At 42.0% G+C, this 17,237-nt stretch overlaps 1 protein-coding gene across 14 annotated transcripts in view; it reads left to right on the top strand.

Annotated features, from left to right (window-relative positions):
• Positions 1-17,237, top strand: part of ICA1 (islet cell autoantigen 1) — a 165,477-nt gene that overhangs the window by 111,501 nt on the left and 36,739 nt on the right. For all 14 annotated transcript variants that reach the window (XR_004432779.1, XM_033192514.1, XM_033192505.1 and 11 more), the window contains exons 7-8: positions 4,711-4,836; positions 6,146-6,244. Coding sequence is in view for 13 of the 14 variants with exons in the window: in XM_033192514.1 (XP_033048405.1) it covers positions 4,711-4,836; positions 6,146-6,244 (225 nt within the window). In the remaining variant the exon portion in view is untranslated. The remainder of the gene's footprint in view (positions 1-4,710; positions 4,837-6,145; positions 6,245-17,237) is intronic.

Below are 17,237 nucleotides of genomic sequence, written 5' to 3'. Positions count from 1 at the left end.
AAAACTCTTAGAAAAATGCAAAACTACTCTCATATTACTGGTTGTAGAATAATAAAGACCTTACCACTGGATGGAAAAGCCAGATTGAACTGAAAGGACAAATAGCTTTGGCTTCACCATGCATTGTTCAAGTTGGGGCTAAGAGTTAGAATTTCAGGCTAGGAGGAATAAGTACGGAGAAGTGCCCTCTTGTTTTGCCAGTCAAGTCATTGCTCCTTTCTCTGGTAAACCAGATTGCTGTGGCCTGAGGAAGAAAGAACCCAGACTAAGGAGGCGCTAAAATACATGGCCATTAGACCAGGCGCGGTGGTTCATGCCTGTAATCCCAGCACTTTGGGAGGCTGAGGCGGGTGGATTTTCTGGGGTCACGAGTTCAAGACCAGCCTGGCCAACATGGTGAAACCCCATCTCTACTAAAAATACAAAAATTAGCCAGGCATGGTGGTGTAGGCCTGTAATCCCAGCTACTAGGGAGTTCGAGGCAGGAGAATTACTTGAACCCAGGAAGCAGCAGTTGCAGTGAGCCAGGATCGTACCACTGCATTCCAGCCTGGGTGACAGAGCAAGACTCCATCTCCAAATAAATAAATAAATGGCCATTTCCTACAACTTGGAGAATAAGAGAAGAGAGATGGGGTAACAGAAATAAAACTAAGAAATAAAGGGTACATTTATTTGAGTGAAGAAAATTTTAAAGGGCCTTGAAAACCACAGGAGCTCCTCAAGATATTTATGTAATAGAATATATCTTATCCAGGGTTGAGAAAAATAATATTCAAAACATTTGTCACTTCCGTGCATCTGGAGGCATATGAAATTAGACTCTTGGTAGTGACCTATGCTTGGCTATGTCCTTGGTGTTTTAACCTCAGGCTTCAGGCTGGAAATGTGTTTTCTAGAGCATACAAGGAACACAAAATATTAAATGAACTTTGCTGTATTCAAAACGCCCAACAGTGTAGCATCCTCCTTGTTTGGCAGGGAAAGGGCTCAGCATTTGGAAACTCAGCAGTGCATTAAGTATTTTAATAATCATTGTTGACATACAAAGCATATGGCCTTTCAGAATCATCGGGTCAAGTGTTGTAGTTGTCTTCTAGGTTTCTAAAATTACCTTACAAAATTCAAACAAAATTAAATTAGGGCGCGTTTCAAACTACACTACTTCATGAGCTTTTGTGTTATAAGCAAGTGAAATGAGTTTTCTCCTAAGATATAAGAGAATCTATGAGTAACTGATTATATTAATGTAAAGGAAAAAGCAAAATTCACACCCCTGCAGAAAAAGTTAATTTGCATTTCATTAGAAAATCTAGAGGTTCCATATAAGTAGGCCAGCCTTATGGATACCTTATATTTACTTTGTACCTCCTAGTCATGCCTAAGACCCACCTCATATATCACATCATTTCAGAAGCCTTCATTATCTGTTTCCTTACAGTTTGTATCAGTTGTCTGTCACTACAGTAATGCTGTGAAATAAGCAACCATAACACTCAATGGCTTAAAACAATAAGCATTTCTCACTGCACACAAGGCTATGGTAAGCAGGGCCATTCTCGTCTTTGTGGGCTCACTTGTGTCTGCGGTCAGCTGTGGACAGAGAGAGCCTCCGAAGATAATGGCTGGGCTCCCTCACATGTCTCAGAGTCAGCTGGTCAAAGACTGATCTGCTGGGACAACTGGTCTGTCCTCCTCATGTCTCTTGCATGCATATGTTTCTTACCCTCCTCCAACTTGTCAGCCCAGGCATATTCTGATGGCCATCTCAAAGAAGCAAGAGAGAAAGTGGAAACAGGCTAGCATTGTTTTATCAAGCTTGCAGTTTCATTACATTTGTTAACATCCCATTGACCAATGCAAATCACACGGCCGAGCTCAGAGTCAGAGTAGGAGGACACTACAGAGTTACAGGGCAAAGAATGGGAATACAGGGAGGCCATTAGTTACAGCTTTAATGCCATCATCCTACAACCCTACCCCCACTCTGTTCCACCACCAGCATTTATCATTTCCTTGTCTGTGCTGTCTCTCTGTTCCTCTTAGTTCTATGTTTATAATTTACCCATTCTATTATAATATAGTGGCTAACTTGTCTGTCCTTCTTAAGAGATGAGGGGGTCTTTATGCTGTGTGCATTCATTTATAAATATTTGTTGACTCCCTGTTATGTGCCTCATTCCTTTACAGCTTTACAGACACCCTAGTTCCTAGCACTGGTCCTGATACATAACAGGCACTCAGTAAATATGTGTTGAATGAATGCATACTTGAAAGCTCCCACTCCCATGTGTATTTTCTTCCCCTTCGAAGGAAAAGGCTGAAGACAGATGCCTTTCAGGACCCCAGTTGAGGCGGCCTTCCTGGCCAGAGCAACTGATGACCAACACAGGGATCTACAGTGAACATCTTCCCCTCCAGACTCCCCCACTTCTCCCCTCCAGAAATCAGGTTTTCTTTTCTCTGCCTTCCTATTCCTCTCAAAGGGAGGTAGGAAATCTCTAACACTTACTCATCCTAGACTCTTTTTATAGTCAGAGCTCCCAAGGAATTTAAACTACTGGCTCTTTGCTCTACAGTGGAGAATCGTCCAGCTCATGGTATGGTCAGTTTGAAAGGAACTGGGTGGCTACTGTTCTTTGATCTTCCCAGATCTGTAGACCAAGAATACAGAAGAATTCTTAGTATGGGTTTGACATAGCTATAGACACAAGATTCTATTCATACAGAATATTAATTCTTTCTATCAGTGTGGTGGTCAATGTACTGCCTCATTATTTCCCAATTCCATAGAATCCTTCAGGGAAAACTTACATTTCTGGGTACAATCGTAATTTTGAGCTTCTTGATTTTCCAGTGAGTAGTGTAAGTTGCTTGGGAGGCAGAATAGCACGGCTTCAGAGTCAGGCCGGCTAATTTAGAATGCCAGCCCTGCCCGTGAGTAACTTGCCTTGATGAAGCCTCTCAATCCTCATCAGTAAGAGACAGTAATAACAGCAGCCAAAATAGAATGACGCTGGCATGTGATAAGTAAATTGTATTCACTGTTAGATTTAGTATTATTATATAACATCCTATAATTTTATACATTGCAAATATGTTCATATTGGTGGTAAAAAATGTATTTTATATAAAATGATCTATGTATTTATTTTTATTAGAAAATAAAGTCATCACTTCTTAAACTACTTTAAAGGTTATATTTTAAAATGCACGCAGATACCTCATCTTTTGCAATGGCCTGAAAAATGTCTTTATTCAGCCAACAGATATGTATTCAGTACCTGCTTTGCACCAGGTTGCTAGGCAATATAATGATGAACAAGGTAACATTGTCCATGCCCTCCTGGTATCCTATGATGAAAGAGTTATTGTTAATACATCAGTATTACCACCAACTCTCAGTAACCTATCTAGTATCTATAACTTTATAATGATCTGAGATAAATTAATATTTGAACTCATTGCACTGAATACACTGAATATATACAGCTTTTTATATGTCAATCATACCTCAATAAGGTGGTTTTTGAAAAATTGACTGGTTTTCTCTAGCCAAACTATTGTGTGTTCACACTTTAGATTGAAGGAAGATGGAATTTTAACATCATATATTGTTTTGTTTTTTGGTTTTGTTGTTGCTGTATGTTTATTTGTTTGTGTTTTTTGAGACAGGCTCTCACTCTCACCCAGGCTGGAGTGCAGTGGCACAATCTTGGCTGACTGCAACCTCCACCTCCCACGCTCAAGTTATCCTCCCACCTTAACCTCCCTACTAGCTGGGACTGTAGGCATGAACACCTTTGCTGTTGTTGTAGAGATGGGGTTTCACCATTTTGCCCAGGCTGATCTCAAACTCCTGAGATCAAGTGACCCACCCGCCTCAGCCTCCTAAAGTGTTGAAATTACAGGCTTGAGCCACCGTTCCTGGCCTCAACTTCACAATTTTCAATGCAGCTGTATCAAATTGTAAAACTTTCTATTTTGTTATGAAATAATGTGTAAAATAGATGTTTCTGAATGTTTCCCTGACCTTCACTCCATCCTTGAATTCCTGTATGGTTCAAGGATCAATTGAGGATTGCTAGTACACATTACTCAGTAGTAAAAAGTTTCATCCATGGGAAAGTTTTTTTAGGCTGTGTCAAAATTCCCTCCTATGGAATCTTAGATTGGATCCTGGAACAGAAAAAGCACATTAGTGGGAAAACTGGTGAAATCCAAATAAAATCTGTTGGTTAGTAAATAGAATTGTATCAATGTAAATTTCTTTGTTTTAACTAATGTAGCATGTTCTGTAAGATGTTAACATTAGGGGAAGCTGAGTGAAGGGTATACAGGAACTCAGCTTCCAAAGACTGTAGGAAAACAATGGAGCAAAGATGATTTCCTCACCACCCTGCTTGTCTCCAGTCTTCTCCCAACCATGGTCAGTTTGTGAATGCCTTGAGAAGAAAGGAATTTTAACATTAGACTAAGAAAAATAGAATTAGGATGGCAAGTATGCTATAAAATCATAATGTGCAGTACTCTCATTTGGCTCCTTTGGAGGTAAAGAATGGATGTTGTAACATCTTCCCATTTGTCTGGAATTTTCAAAAGTGTTTTCATATGTGAAAGAGAAAAGGCCTGCTGTTGGTCTCATCTCACCTGCAAATTTTACCTACTTAAGGGTTAGAGTGATTCAGAAATTCCTTTTTATTTTCATAGGTACAAACACAAGTGCGCCTTGCAAAAAAAAACTTTGACAAATTGAAGATGGATGTGTGTCAAAAAGTGGATCTTCTTGGAGCAAGCAGATGCAATCTCTTGTCTCACATGCTAGCAACATACCAGGTAACAAAGTGATGTTTGTTACAATGAACCAAGGATGGCACGAGGTTTAAGTAACATAAAAATGGTGTTTGAGCTAAAAGTATGCTTTGGCCATTGTGAAGTTCTGAATGCCTTTCCATAATTTCACTTCCCACATCTCTGCCTTCTAGCATCCTACAGTTTAATCAAACCAAATAGTAGCTATTCTCTGTATATACCATAATTTCCCACTTCTCTACATTTACTTATGGGGTCCCTTCTACCTGGAGTGCCTTTCTCCTCCATCCATGCCTTTCCAAATTCCATTCTTTTTAATGTACCAGACAGAATGTCACCTCTTCCAGTAAGCCTCCTCTGAACTCACTTAGCATTGTGTCTGTCCATGTCATGGCAGATCTTTCTCATCAGGTTGTCAGTATTCGATGCATGTGTTTTTGTTTCCCCTGTTAGCCTCTGAGCTCCTTCCGGATAACACTGTCCATCAGCAACGCTACTGAGCACCAACTGAGGGCAGGATGCAGAATGCTAGATGTTGTAGGAAATATAACAGTTAAGACCAGGGCTGGGCACAGTGGCTCTTGCCTGTAATCCCAGCACTTTGGGAGGCTGAGGCAGGTGGATCACTTGAGGTCAGGAGTTCGAGACCAGCCTGGCCAACATGGTGAAACCCCATCTCTACTAAAAAAAATACAAAAATTAGTCGGGCTTGGTGGCAGGCGCCTGTAGTTGCAGCTGCTTGGGAGGCCGAGGCAGGAGAATTGCTTGAACCTGGGAGGCGAAGTGAGCTGAGATCACTCCAGCCTGGGCGACAGAGAGAGACTCCATCTCAAAAAAAAAAAAATTAAAAAAATAAGACCAGGTTCCTTGTCTTCAAAGAGCTCAAAGTTTAGGAAGAATGTGGAGATAGTGAAGTCTATTTTTCTATACCTCTAGGACAGAGCAGGGTGTGCTAAGTGAAATAAGTTCTAAGAAATCCAATGAAAGCTTAAAGAGGGAGAAATAGAATTAGCTGAGGGATGGCAACAATAGATCGTTAATTATTTACCCTGGGTTTTGGAGGATGGATCAGATGAGAAAAACAGAATGGAAAGGAGAAGGTCCCAGTTGGTGAGAGCAGGATGAGTTCTGGGAGGCAGCATTCGGGGAAAGAGGGAGGCATGTAGTTTGGCTGAAATACAGAGTGTAAATGGGGGCATAATGGGAAACTTGGGAATGAGTTAGAATCATGTTTTAAAGAATCTTCAAAGCTACATAGAGTCATACTTCCCTGGGGCCCAGGACTAGAACTGGGCTTTCAAAACATTACTAGCTTTACTGTCTTTCTTTGCAGACCACTCTGCTTCATTTTTGGGAGAAAACTTCTCACACTATGGCAGCCATCCATGAGAGCTTCAAAGGTTATCAACCATATGAATTTACTACTTTAAAGGTATGGAAGCTAGAGGGGCCACTAGAAAATCTTGAGAAAAGTAAAATTTTGTTTGTATCACAAGCAAAGTCCATTGCAGAAAGCGTCATTATTCCAGGACTCAGAATGCGAAAGAGAACTGTGCCCCAAGCAGAGTCTTTTTTTATATTTTTTTACTGCATCAGGATTCAATACAATGATAATCTACTGCAATCCAAAAACACACATTGAATATTAGGATACATGTTACTGGGAGATGAATTGTGGTGAACTTGAATCTAATGATTGGTCCTGCTCCTTTAAAATACTTGTTTGACATTGCTAAAGGGGAAATTGTAGAAGTCCCATAAACTACTTTTAATTATTATATTCAAATATCCTCACTTTAGAAGGTATCCTTCTTTCCTCCCTTACTTCTGAAATGTATCATTTTATTCTGAGAGTACCATCCAACATAAAATTGAATTTTTCTGTAAGACTACAGCAGTATTTTCTAATTGAAAAAGCGGTATTAAACTCAATGATTTTTGGACTCAGAAAGGATACATGCACAGTGTCTGATTCTCAGTATTGGATCTGCACATGGAGTTGTTTTTCTCTCTCCTGGTTACAAAAGATGAATGCATATTGAGACAAAGAAGTGATTTTGGTTCCAAAAGGATTTTAAGAATGATGAGGGAACAGTGGTTACTTCATTGCCGGGTCATGTCTTTGAAAGAAAAAAAAGGGCGTGAACTAGCTAAAGTTCACCTTGAACTTGCCTTGCTCTTAATTGTTCAAGCAATTTGTATGCATTTCATCACCTTGCTTGACGTCAAAACATTAAAATTCTTTTTTTTTTTTTTGCCTTAAATCACTTTTTTGATTTTGAGATGTGTATAATGTCACTGCATCTATACAAGTACCAAAAAATGCTTTAAGACCTTGGCCCTTAAAATGAAGATTCCAAGAGGAACCCAGGAAAGTCCACTCACCTTGTGCTGCAGACAGGACACCTGGCCAAAGAATGTGTTCCTCATTATCCCCTCCCAGCTGGCTGCACCCCATTGATTGGCACTAGCTGGCATGTTGCATGGTGAATGCATTCAGAGTGTGTACTGTTTTGCTCTGTCAACTATAAGCACTTCAGGGAAAGGGGAAGGACCTTTTATTTCTTATGTATCCTCTTTTGTCCAGCCAAATGTTTTGTACACAGTGTGCTCAGCCTTCCCCTTCACACTGGCAGTGTTGCCAGTGTTGGCAGGAGCTTCATCATCTCTGATTTACTGCTGTTTTCAGCACCTTCAGAAGCAGGCATTCTGACCAAGGCAGACTGGTTAAAAGTATAACTCACACTATTCATAATTCTTATACAGGCCTGAGCGAAATCCCATGGATTTTACTCTTTGATGAGGCAGAGGCTTTTAGGGTTGAGGGCATGAATGTGAATTGGGTTTTCTTTTATATATCATTTCAAAGGTTATCTGTCTTTTACAAGACAACTGTACATTACATACACCAAGATGAAATGATGCCTACCCCAGATATAATTCAGAAGAACTTCAGGCATGAGTTAGTTGCATATAAAGTACAATGTGAATTCATGAAATTGAAGTTGTGCCACAAGCATGGAAGAACCCATATGTGTATCCCTGGCCTCCTGTGCTGAGGAAAATATGGCTCCTTAATTTTTGCTACGACATTTATCCTGCAGAGAAGATCAAGCTGATTATGCTAGAGCATTTCTGAGCAGATAATTTAGTGAAAGTTTGACAGCAATGGTTCAGGACATACTTACAAATATTTTGGGCAGATGACTATCTGTTAGCTTTTACATCCCCAGAACCTTCCTTAAATTATGGTTTAAGTAATAGTTCATGGTTTAATTGTAATATAATCTTAGTGGGAGTAATAATGTATCTGTTAAGGTATAATGATGATGTTATGGTAATATTAAGAATAAATGTTCAGAAACCAACCAAATAAACTGTACTTTTGTTCTTTTGTTACCTCTCTAGAATGTTATTCATCTGGGCTTTCAATGATGACATATTGCATTAGAATCTCAAGCTGATAGATAATTATTAGGTTGGTGCAAAAGTAATTACAGGTTTTTCTATTACTTTTAGTGGCAAAAACCACAATTACTTTTACACCAACCTAATATTTTTCTTTATGTGTACTCAAATATGATATAATGGAATCCTGTTATGACACAACTCACTATTACATCGATATAAGTACATTGCATATTGTTTTGTATGCCACAAAACATGAAGATGGAAATCATTAATACTTTATGTATCACAGTAAAATACAAGGATAAGATATTGTGTGACTTCTCAACCCTCTTGCACCAGTATTTTTAATACATGTCCTGTGTTTATAAGATTTGTATTTTATCAAGTCATCTTTTAATATATATAATTTTATTCTGAATGGCACTGTATGTTGATAATGGCCATTTTGAAATTTAAGTAAATATTTCCACGATTAATTTATTCTGTGGGTTTACCTAAGCAAATAACCCCTGAAATGCCTTTTGGGACTCTGACTGGAAAGAAAACATTGTCTTTAAAGAGGGTTACCAAGCTCTGTTAATGAAAAGCAAGCCATTTGTTTTCTTTGCTTCAGGGTGTATTCTGAGTGTGTTGGTAATTGTGCCATTGCAGCTGTATTTCCTGACTGTTAGTTTTATGCTTGATGAAGGATGATAATTAATGTGTTAAACACTTGGTGCATCCTGTTTGGAGGGACAAGTTTTTTGCTACAGAATTACAGAGATGTAACTCATGCCCCAAGAAGTACAAAGTTTTACTTCTACTGAACCTTTCTGTAGAAAATAGAGTTATAATTCTTTTACAGAATAATTTTATTATAAAGATGAATTGAAAAATATCCATGTGACTGTTGTGATATTTTGTTGTAATGTTTTATGTGACAACAAATATTGCTTTTTTACACAAGCCTAATATAATTATATTGATTCTACTTTTACTGACATATTCCTTCATTTTAATTTTTTAATAATAAATAGATTTTTGTAGCATTTTTAACTTTGTAATTTAGCTTTAAAATTTAATATTTAAGGCCGGGCGTGGTGGCTCAAGCCTGTAATCCCAGCACTTTGGGAGGCCGAGACGGGCGGGTCATGAGGTCAGGAGATCGAGACCATCCTGACTAACCTGGTGAAACCCCGTCTCTACGAAAAAATACAAAAAACTAGCTGGGCGAGGTGGCGGGCGCCTGTAGTCCCAGCTACTCGGGAGGCTGAGGCAGGAGAATGGCATAAACCCGGGAGGCCGCGGAGCTTGCAGTAAGCTGAGATCCGGCCACTGCACTCCAGCCTGGGCGACAGAGCGAGACTCTGTCTCAAAAAAAAAAAAAAAATTAATATTTAAAAATTTTTAATCTGATAATTATAACAGCTCAAGTTTAAGGCAGAGAAACTATCTTCTAAGTGGTTTCCAATGACGGAAGCAATTCCCTGATCTTGTATTTTCACACAACAAACATTTATCAATTCATTGAAATGTTACTACATATATTTTTTTTTTGCCTGAGTTGTAATTAATATATTTATTTTGTATTGATGCTAAATCATCTGGGACTATCTTTCACATGATAGAAATTATTGAGTCATGGGACTAGGAATGGAATAATGTTACTAGCCAGAACTTGAAAACATGGTCACTTTTCTACAGAAAGTAACTTAGACTAAGAGTTTATGGCATTTTAAAATACTAAATGAAATTCTGTCTTGTTAGGAGAGCAGTACCCTATCTTAAATTACCAACACTCAGATGTGGTGGTCTTTGCTTCATCTTTCCCGATGTCATTTGCTTTCACATTTCTCCACAGATCCAGAGCAGACATTATCAAGGGGGGAAAAAAAGACTTCATGAGTAGAATGGCTTTTCCCTGGAATATCTGACATATATTTATATCAGCGACCATTTTCCCTCTATCTGGCATGCTGGCAGCAGGTTGAGTTGGGTGTCGCAGTGAGCATTGGGCCCCTTGCAACAGTGGACATACTCATCCAGGGGCGTGTCCTCCTGCATTTGTATTTTTAAGGAGATCAGAGTGCCTGTATTTAATGAAAATGGCCAGTAGTAAAGTGGATTCCTGTGAAATGTCTCGTACCAGTGTTTTTGGAAGGAAAGCCAGTTTTTTTACTTTGCTTTTCTTTTTCTCTGGTTTTGTAATAAAACAAAGTATGTAAAAGCGCAAGCTCTGGAGCCAGCCAGACCTGGCTTTAAGTCTTGCTCTGCATAGTGGTGGTAGTGAGAGGGGTGTGAATGGTTGTGATAGTGGTGGCAGTGTTTGTGTTGGTGATGCTAGTGATGACAGTGGTGGTGACGAAGGAGGTGAAAATGATGGCAGCAGCAGTGCTGGAGGAGCTGGTGGTGGTAGTGGTGATGGAGGAGATGGCGGTAGTGGTGGAAGAGGTGATGGTGGTAGTGGTGGTGGTGGTGGTGGCAGTAGTGGTGATGAAGGAGATAATGGTGGTGGTGGTGGTGGTGGAGGAGATAGTGGTAGTGGTGGAAGAGGTGATGGTGGTAGTGGTGATGAAGGAGATAATGGTGGTGGTGGTGGTGATGGTGATGGTGGTGGAGGAGGTGTTGGTGGTAGTGGTAGGGGTAGTGGTGATGAAGGAGATAATGGTGGTGGTGGTGGTGGTGGAGGTGATGGTGGTAGTGGTGGTGGTAGTGGTGATGAAGGAGATAATGGTGGTGGTGGTGGTGGAGGAGATGGTGGTAGTGGTGGAAGAGGTGATGGTGGTAGTGGTGGCGGTAGTGGTGATGAAGGAGATAATGGTGGTGGTGGTGGTGATGGTGGAGGAGGTGATGGTGGTAGTGGTGGAAGAGGTGATGGTGGTAGTTGGGGTAGTGGTGATGAAGGAGATAAGGTGATGGTGGTGGTGGTGGTGGAGGAGGTGATGGTGGTAGTGGTGGGGGTAGCAGTGATAAAGGAGATAATGGTGGTGGTGGTGGAGGAGGAGGTGATAGTGGTAGTGGTGGAAGAGGTGATGGTGGTAGTTGTAGGGGTAGTGGTGATGAAGGAGATAATGGTGGTGGTGGTGGAGGAGGAGGTGATGGTGGTAGTGGTGGAAGAGGTGATGGTAGTAGTTGTAGGGGTAGTGGTGATGAAGGAGATAATGGTGGTGGTGGTGATGGAGGAGATGGTGGTGGTGGAAGAGGTGATGGTAGTGGCGATGAAGGAGATAGTGGTGGTGTGGTGGTGATGGTGGTGGAGGAAGTGATGGTGGTAGTGGTGGGGGTAGCAGTGATAAAGGAGATAATGGTGGTGGTGGTGGTGGAGGAGGAGGTGATAGTGGTAGTGGTGGAAGAGGTGATGGTGGTAGTTGTAGGAGTAGTGGTGATGAAGGAGATATGGTGGTGGTGGTGGTGGAGGAGGAGGTGATGGTGGTAGTGGTGGAAGAGGTGATGGTAGTAGTTGTAGGGGTAGTGGTGATGAAGGAGATAATGGTGGTGGTGGTGATGGAGGAGATGGTGGTGGTGGAAGAGGTGATGGTAGTGGCGATGAAGGAGATAGTGGTGGTGGTGGTGGTGATGGTGGTGGAGGAAGTGATGGTGGTAGTGGTGGGGGTAGTGATGATGACGGAGATAATGGTGGTGGTGGTGGTGGAGGAGATGGTGGTAGTGGAAGAGGTGATGGTGGTAGTGGTGATGAAGGAGATAATGGTGGTGGTGGTGGTGATGATGATGGTGGTGGAGGAGGTGATGGTGGTAGTGGTGGGGGTAGTGGTGATGAAGGAGATAATGGTGGTAGTGGTGGTGGTCGTGGTGGTGGTGGTGGAGGTGATGGTGGTTGATGTGGTAGTGGCGGAAGAGGTGATGGTGGTAGTTGTAGGGGTAGTGGTGATGAAGGAGATAATGGTGGTGGTGGAGGAGGTGATGGTGATAATGGTAGAAGAGGTGATGGTGGTAGTTATGGAGTTAGTGGTGATGAAGAGATAATGGTGGTGGTGGTGGTGATGGAGGAGATGGCGGTAGTGGTGGAAGAGGTGATGGTGGTAGTGGTGATGAAGGAGATAGTGGTGGTGGTGGTGGTGGTGGTGGTGGTGGTGGAGGAGGAGGTGATGGTGATAATGGTAGAAGAGGTGATGGTGGTAGTGGTGGTGGTGGTAGTGGAGGAGATAGTGGTAGTGGTGAAGAGGTGATGGTGGTGGTGGTGGAGGAGGAGGTGATGGTGGTAGTGGTGAAGAGGTGATGGTAGTAGTTGTAGGGGTAGTGGTGATGAAGGAGATATGGTGGTGGTGGTGGTGATGGAGGAGATGGTGGTGGTGGAAGAGGTGATGGTAGTGGCGATGAAGGAGATAGTGGTGGTGGTGGTGGTGGTGATGGTGGTGGAGGAAGTGATGGTGGTAGTGGTGGGGGTAGTGATGATGACGGAGATAATGGTGGTGGTGGTGGTGGAGGAGATGGTGGTAGTGGTGGAAGAGGTGATGGTGGTAGTGGTGATGAAGGAGATAATGGTGGTGGTGGTGGTGATGATGATGGTGGTGGAGGAGGTGATGGTGGTAGTGGTGGGGGTAGTGGTGATGAAGGAGATAATGGTGGTAGTGGTGGTGGTCGTGGTGGTGGTGGTGGTGGAGGTGATGGTGGTTGATGTGGTAGTGGCGGAAGAGGTGATGGTGGTAGTGTAGGGGTAGTGGTGATGAAGGAGATAATGGTGGTGGTGGAGGAGGTGATGGTGATAATGGTAGAAGAGGTGATGGTGGTAGTTATGGAGTTAGTGGTGATGAGGAGATAATGGTGGTGGTGGTGGTGGTGGTGATGGAGGAGATGGCGGTAGTGGTGGAAGAGGTGATGGTGGTAGTGGTGATGAAGGAGATAGTGGTGGTGGTGGTGGTGGTGGTGGTGGTGGTGGAGGTGGTGATTGTGGTAGTGGTGGGGTTAGTGGTGATGAAAGAGATAATAGTGGTGGTGGTGGTAGTGGAGGAGATAGTGGTAGTGGTGGAAGAGGTGATGGTGGTAGTGGTGGGGGTAGTGGTGGTGAAGGAGATAATGGTGGTGGTGGTGGTAGAGGAGATAATGGTAATAGTGGTGAAAGAGATAAGTGGTAGTGGTGGTGGTGGTAAGGGTGATGGTAATAGTTGTGGTGGTTGTTGAGATGGTGGTGGCAGTGGTGAGGATAACAGCCATGGTGAAGGCTTCAGTAATGCCATACTGCTGGTAATGGGGATGTACTTACTATGAATTCTTTAGTAGATCCAGAAGACAGCCATTTGAAGCATCAACACAGGAGAGTTTGTTGGGGTTTCTAGGTTACATGGGTTACGTTACTTTCTTACTCTCCGTTTTCATCCTAGATTATCAGTTTTATGTGAGTTTCACAGGTGAGGCTATGAATGGCAGTGGGACAGGAGGTCTGGCCAGATCTCACCCCAGGGTAACCCAACCCATCCCTTCCCTGGCTTTCACAGACACTCTGGCAACTCCCAAACCTGTCCTTCAGCTTTGCAGACCTTGGTCTGGGCTCAAAGAATTCCTACCAGGGATAGAAGAGGGCTGGGCAGGGCTGCAGGCAGAAAAGACAGTAGGGCCTCCTATCTCTGCAAGAGGGCTAATTCTAAAAAATGCAGTTTGGCTTTGTAACTTGCTCTTGATCTGTGCCAAGATTTTAACGCTAAGGAAACCTGAATTTGAAAACATAACCCTGAAAACCCTGAACATGTTCAAAAATAACCATTGAAACAGATGTGCCCATGTTTCCTCCTTTCTCTCTTGGGGTGTAGGTCTTAGCACTGTTAGATGGAACATCATTCTAGAGACCAGAATGCTTTTAGCTTTGAAAATTCAAAAAACATCCTTTTCTAAATTTTGTTTTTCTCAAATTCGTATGCCTCGCAGCCTTCTTCCACCCACCTCCACATTTCTCAGTTAATCACTGGAACATTTACCAACAGGCCACATGGCTCTGTAGTTACTTGCTTTCAAAATAAAGCCATAATAGTTTTTATGAAAATTGGGTAAATATCCCTGCAATGCTATTTTAGTTACCAGTACCAACAAGGCAATTACATATGGCGAGCATCCAGGATATCCTTTTAGGCTTTCAAGTTTTCTCTCAGTGTCATTACTTTACACAGCATTTAGCAAGGCTGTTTTTTTTCCCAAGCTGCTCCAGTCCAGATCATTGGAAACAGCAAATTGGGATGCATCCAGGTCACCAAGAAAGGAGGGAGTGGAGGGACTGACCAAGGCCACCACTGAAATCTGAGGGGGACGAGCCAGAGTGTGGCTTGTCAGTCGTTCATCCACGCCTGATGGCGACTGGCATTGGTTCTCCGAGGCAGCTGGTAGCTCAGGCCTTCACAACGGCATGTTGCTTCTCCAACCCCCACCTCTGTCATTCCCTAACTCCTCCCTGAGGGGAAAGGGAAAAATATTACTATTGTGTGGGTAGGTTGTCTGGGCCAAACGCTCTGCTAAGGGTGAGGTGAAATAATGTCTAGGAGAATTTGTCACACAGTGTGCCAAGGTTGGGATTGTAATTAATAATACTGTGAGGTTCAGCACTGACATATAGAAAGTGAATATATTTCCTTTAACCCTCAAAATAACCTTGGAACATTGGATATACTTGTTCAAATGAGGAAACAGAAACTCAGAAAGGTCTAGTCGTTTGCCTGGGCCTGCATGCCCATTTTGCAGAAGACTGGGAATGGGGGTGCCCCTGCCTTCCCCAGCAGGGCCATGCACTGCTTTCCAGGGGTACTCCTGGTCACGGGGCGGAAAGGGAGGAGGAGAAAGCAGAAGTGCCACGTTTAAATAATACAGCTGCAAACTTTCAATTAAAAATAGCACTTTGAAGTGTTTGCTTATAGGCAAAAAGCATGATTTGTGTGTCAGTCCTTCAGATACCTGGGAATGTATGGCTCTTCTTTTAGAGTTTGGAATGAAGTCTTCTTGATCTCCCCAACCCCTCATATTGAAGGGGAAGGTCACTACATGCTGGCTTGGGTATTTAATACCATTTCTTAACTAGTTGTAGAATTTTTAAGACCCGGATTCAAATATTGCTACTACCTGTTAATAGCCAAATGGCCTGAAGCAAGTCAGTTCACCTCTCCAAGTCTCCATTTTCCTGTCAGGAAAGCAGGAATACAAGGTTTATCTGGGTTTTGTGAGGATTAAGTGAGATATAGAAAACATAGAGCACAGTACCTACCACAGGAGGAGCACTTAAGACGTCGAATTCCCTTTAGAACTTTAAAAGTCATTGATAAGACATCAAGTTTTGAGTGCTTGGTATGAGCTTGGTACTGTGTAGAAGTACCCTGTCAGTTCATCCTCACAACATCACACGACGAATACTCATCATTACCTCCATTGTTCTCATGGGTAAACAAGACCTCCAAGGAGTGGATACAACGTCTGTGCCACAGCACTATGGGATCCATCTCCAAAGTCCATTTGTTTCCAGGACGGTATGGTGCCTTTTCATTATCAATTTTCCATCTTATTTTTAAAGAAGAATATTATCTCTCTTGTTTATGATTGTGATTATTTTTCTCTAATTTTACTTTTTTGTACAGTACAATTCAAGGTTACCTCTAGTTATAGAGTAATAGTGTTTCTTCTATAGTGTCTTTATACATTTGTAAGTGCATGGTGAGGGCAAGAGAGTACGTATGTGCTGAATGTCCATGAATTATGTGGCCAATACACATTACTGTGGCCTCTGTTTTTATTCTCATGTACTTCTACTTGTATAAACACACATATACACACACCCAACTGAATTCAACACTTTTTAACCATGCCCCGTATCTTGAACGCTTTTATTTTTTTTTATATAGACAATTACTTGGCACCTTCATATGTGTACAATATAATTAATGGAAAGTAGCATAAGAAAATTAGATGTCGTAATTAAAGGCTAGAGAAGATACTACTCAGCGGTCAAAGTTAAACATTAAATTTAGGTTATTAGAACTGGCTGCTGGCCTTGTGTCTGTGAAATTTGTTTTGCTAAGTAGTTTTGCATTCATTCAGATGAATGTTGCTGTTGCTTTTATTTTCCTAATACAGGAAGTAGTAACTCCCATTATTATATTAAGCTGTTTCCTTTCTAAGACACTTTTGCAAGCTCGATCTGCGCGTTTCCTCTGTCACACTGATTTTATATACTGTGTATGTGCTTCCTGAAACCATTTAAGCATTGATGGAAATTATTAGCGTGTTAGTGCAGCCTTAACAGAGAAAAGTTACTTAGTCTAAAAACATTCTTTCCTCCACAAAGAACCTTTCAGTCTTGTATGACTCTGTGTGCTGCTAATACACAGCAATTTTCATGAGCAATTTTCATGAGAGACTGAGTGGGTTTGGGGTTTAGAAACAGAATGTTTTTGGAGTTTTCATTTCTGGACATGGATTCAAATGTGGCTCCCATCAGCCAGTAATTGGAAATAATAGTTCTTCTGTTGGCTGCCTCATCTATATATACATAGACAAGCCTCTTAGATTCATTTTGCCTGAGCAGGTGTTCATGTCACACAGAAAATATTGTCACCCCTGACTTCTGTGCATTCTATAGAGTTAAGCATTTCAACTGAGTTGTGGACTTGAAAATAATTTGAAGTTCCTAATTCACCTTCACCTTGTACCCCTAGTTGAGCCTTTGTGATCAAACCTTGGGGAGAGCAGTCTATAGAATATCCTGTATCTGACGGTCATACCCAGGAACTCATTTGGGGGGATGAAGAGGGTTATGATTTTTTTCCTCCATGATTTTTTTTTTTTTTTTTAAGACAGAGTCTTGCACTGTTGCCCAGGTTGGAGTGCAGTGGCGCGATCTCGGCTCACTGCAAGCTCCGCCTCCTGGGTTCACGCCATTCTCCTACCTCAGCCTCCCAAGTAGCTGGGACTACAGGAGCCCACCAACGCGCCTGGCTAATTTTTTGTACTTTTAGTAGAGACAGGGTTTTCTACTGTCTCTACTATTAGCCAGGATGGTCTCGATCTCCTGACCTCCTGATCCACCCACCTCAGCCTCCCAAAGT

Source organism: Trachypithecus francoisi, unplaced genomic scaffold (assembly GCF_009764315.1).
Source record: "Trachypithecus francoisi isolate TF-2019V2 unplaced genomic scaffold, Tfra_2.0 Lachesis_group4, whole genome shotgun sequence".
Taxonomy (NCBI): domain Eukaryota; kingdom Metazoa; phylum Chordata; class Mammalia; order Primates; family Cercopithecidae; genus Trachypithecus; species Trachypithecus francoisi.
This window is presented reverse-complemented; position numbering and strand designations above follow the sequence as displayed.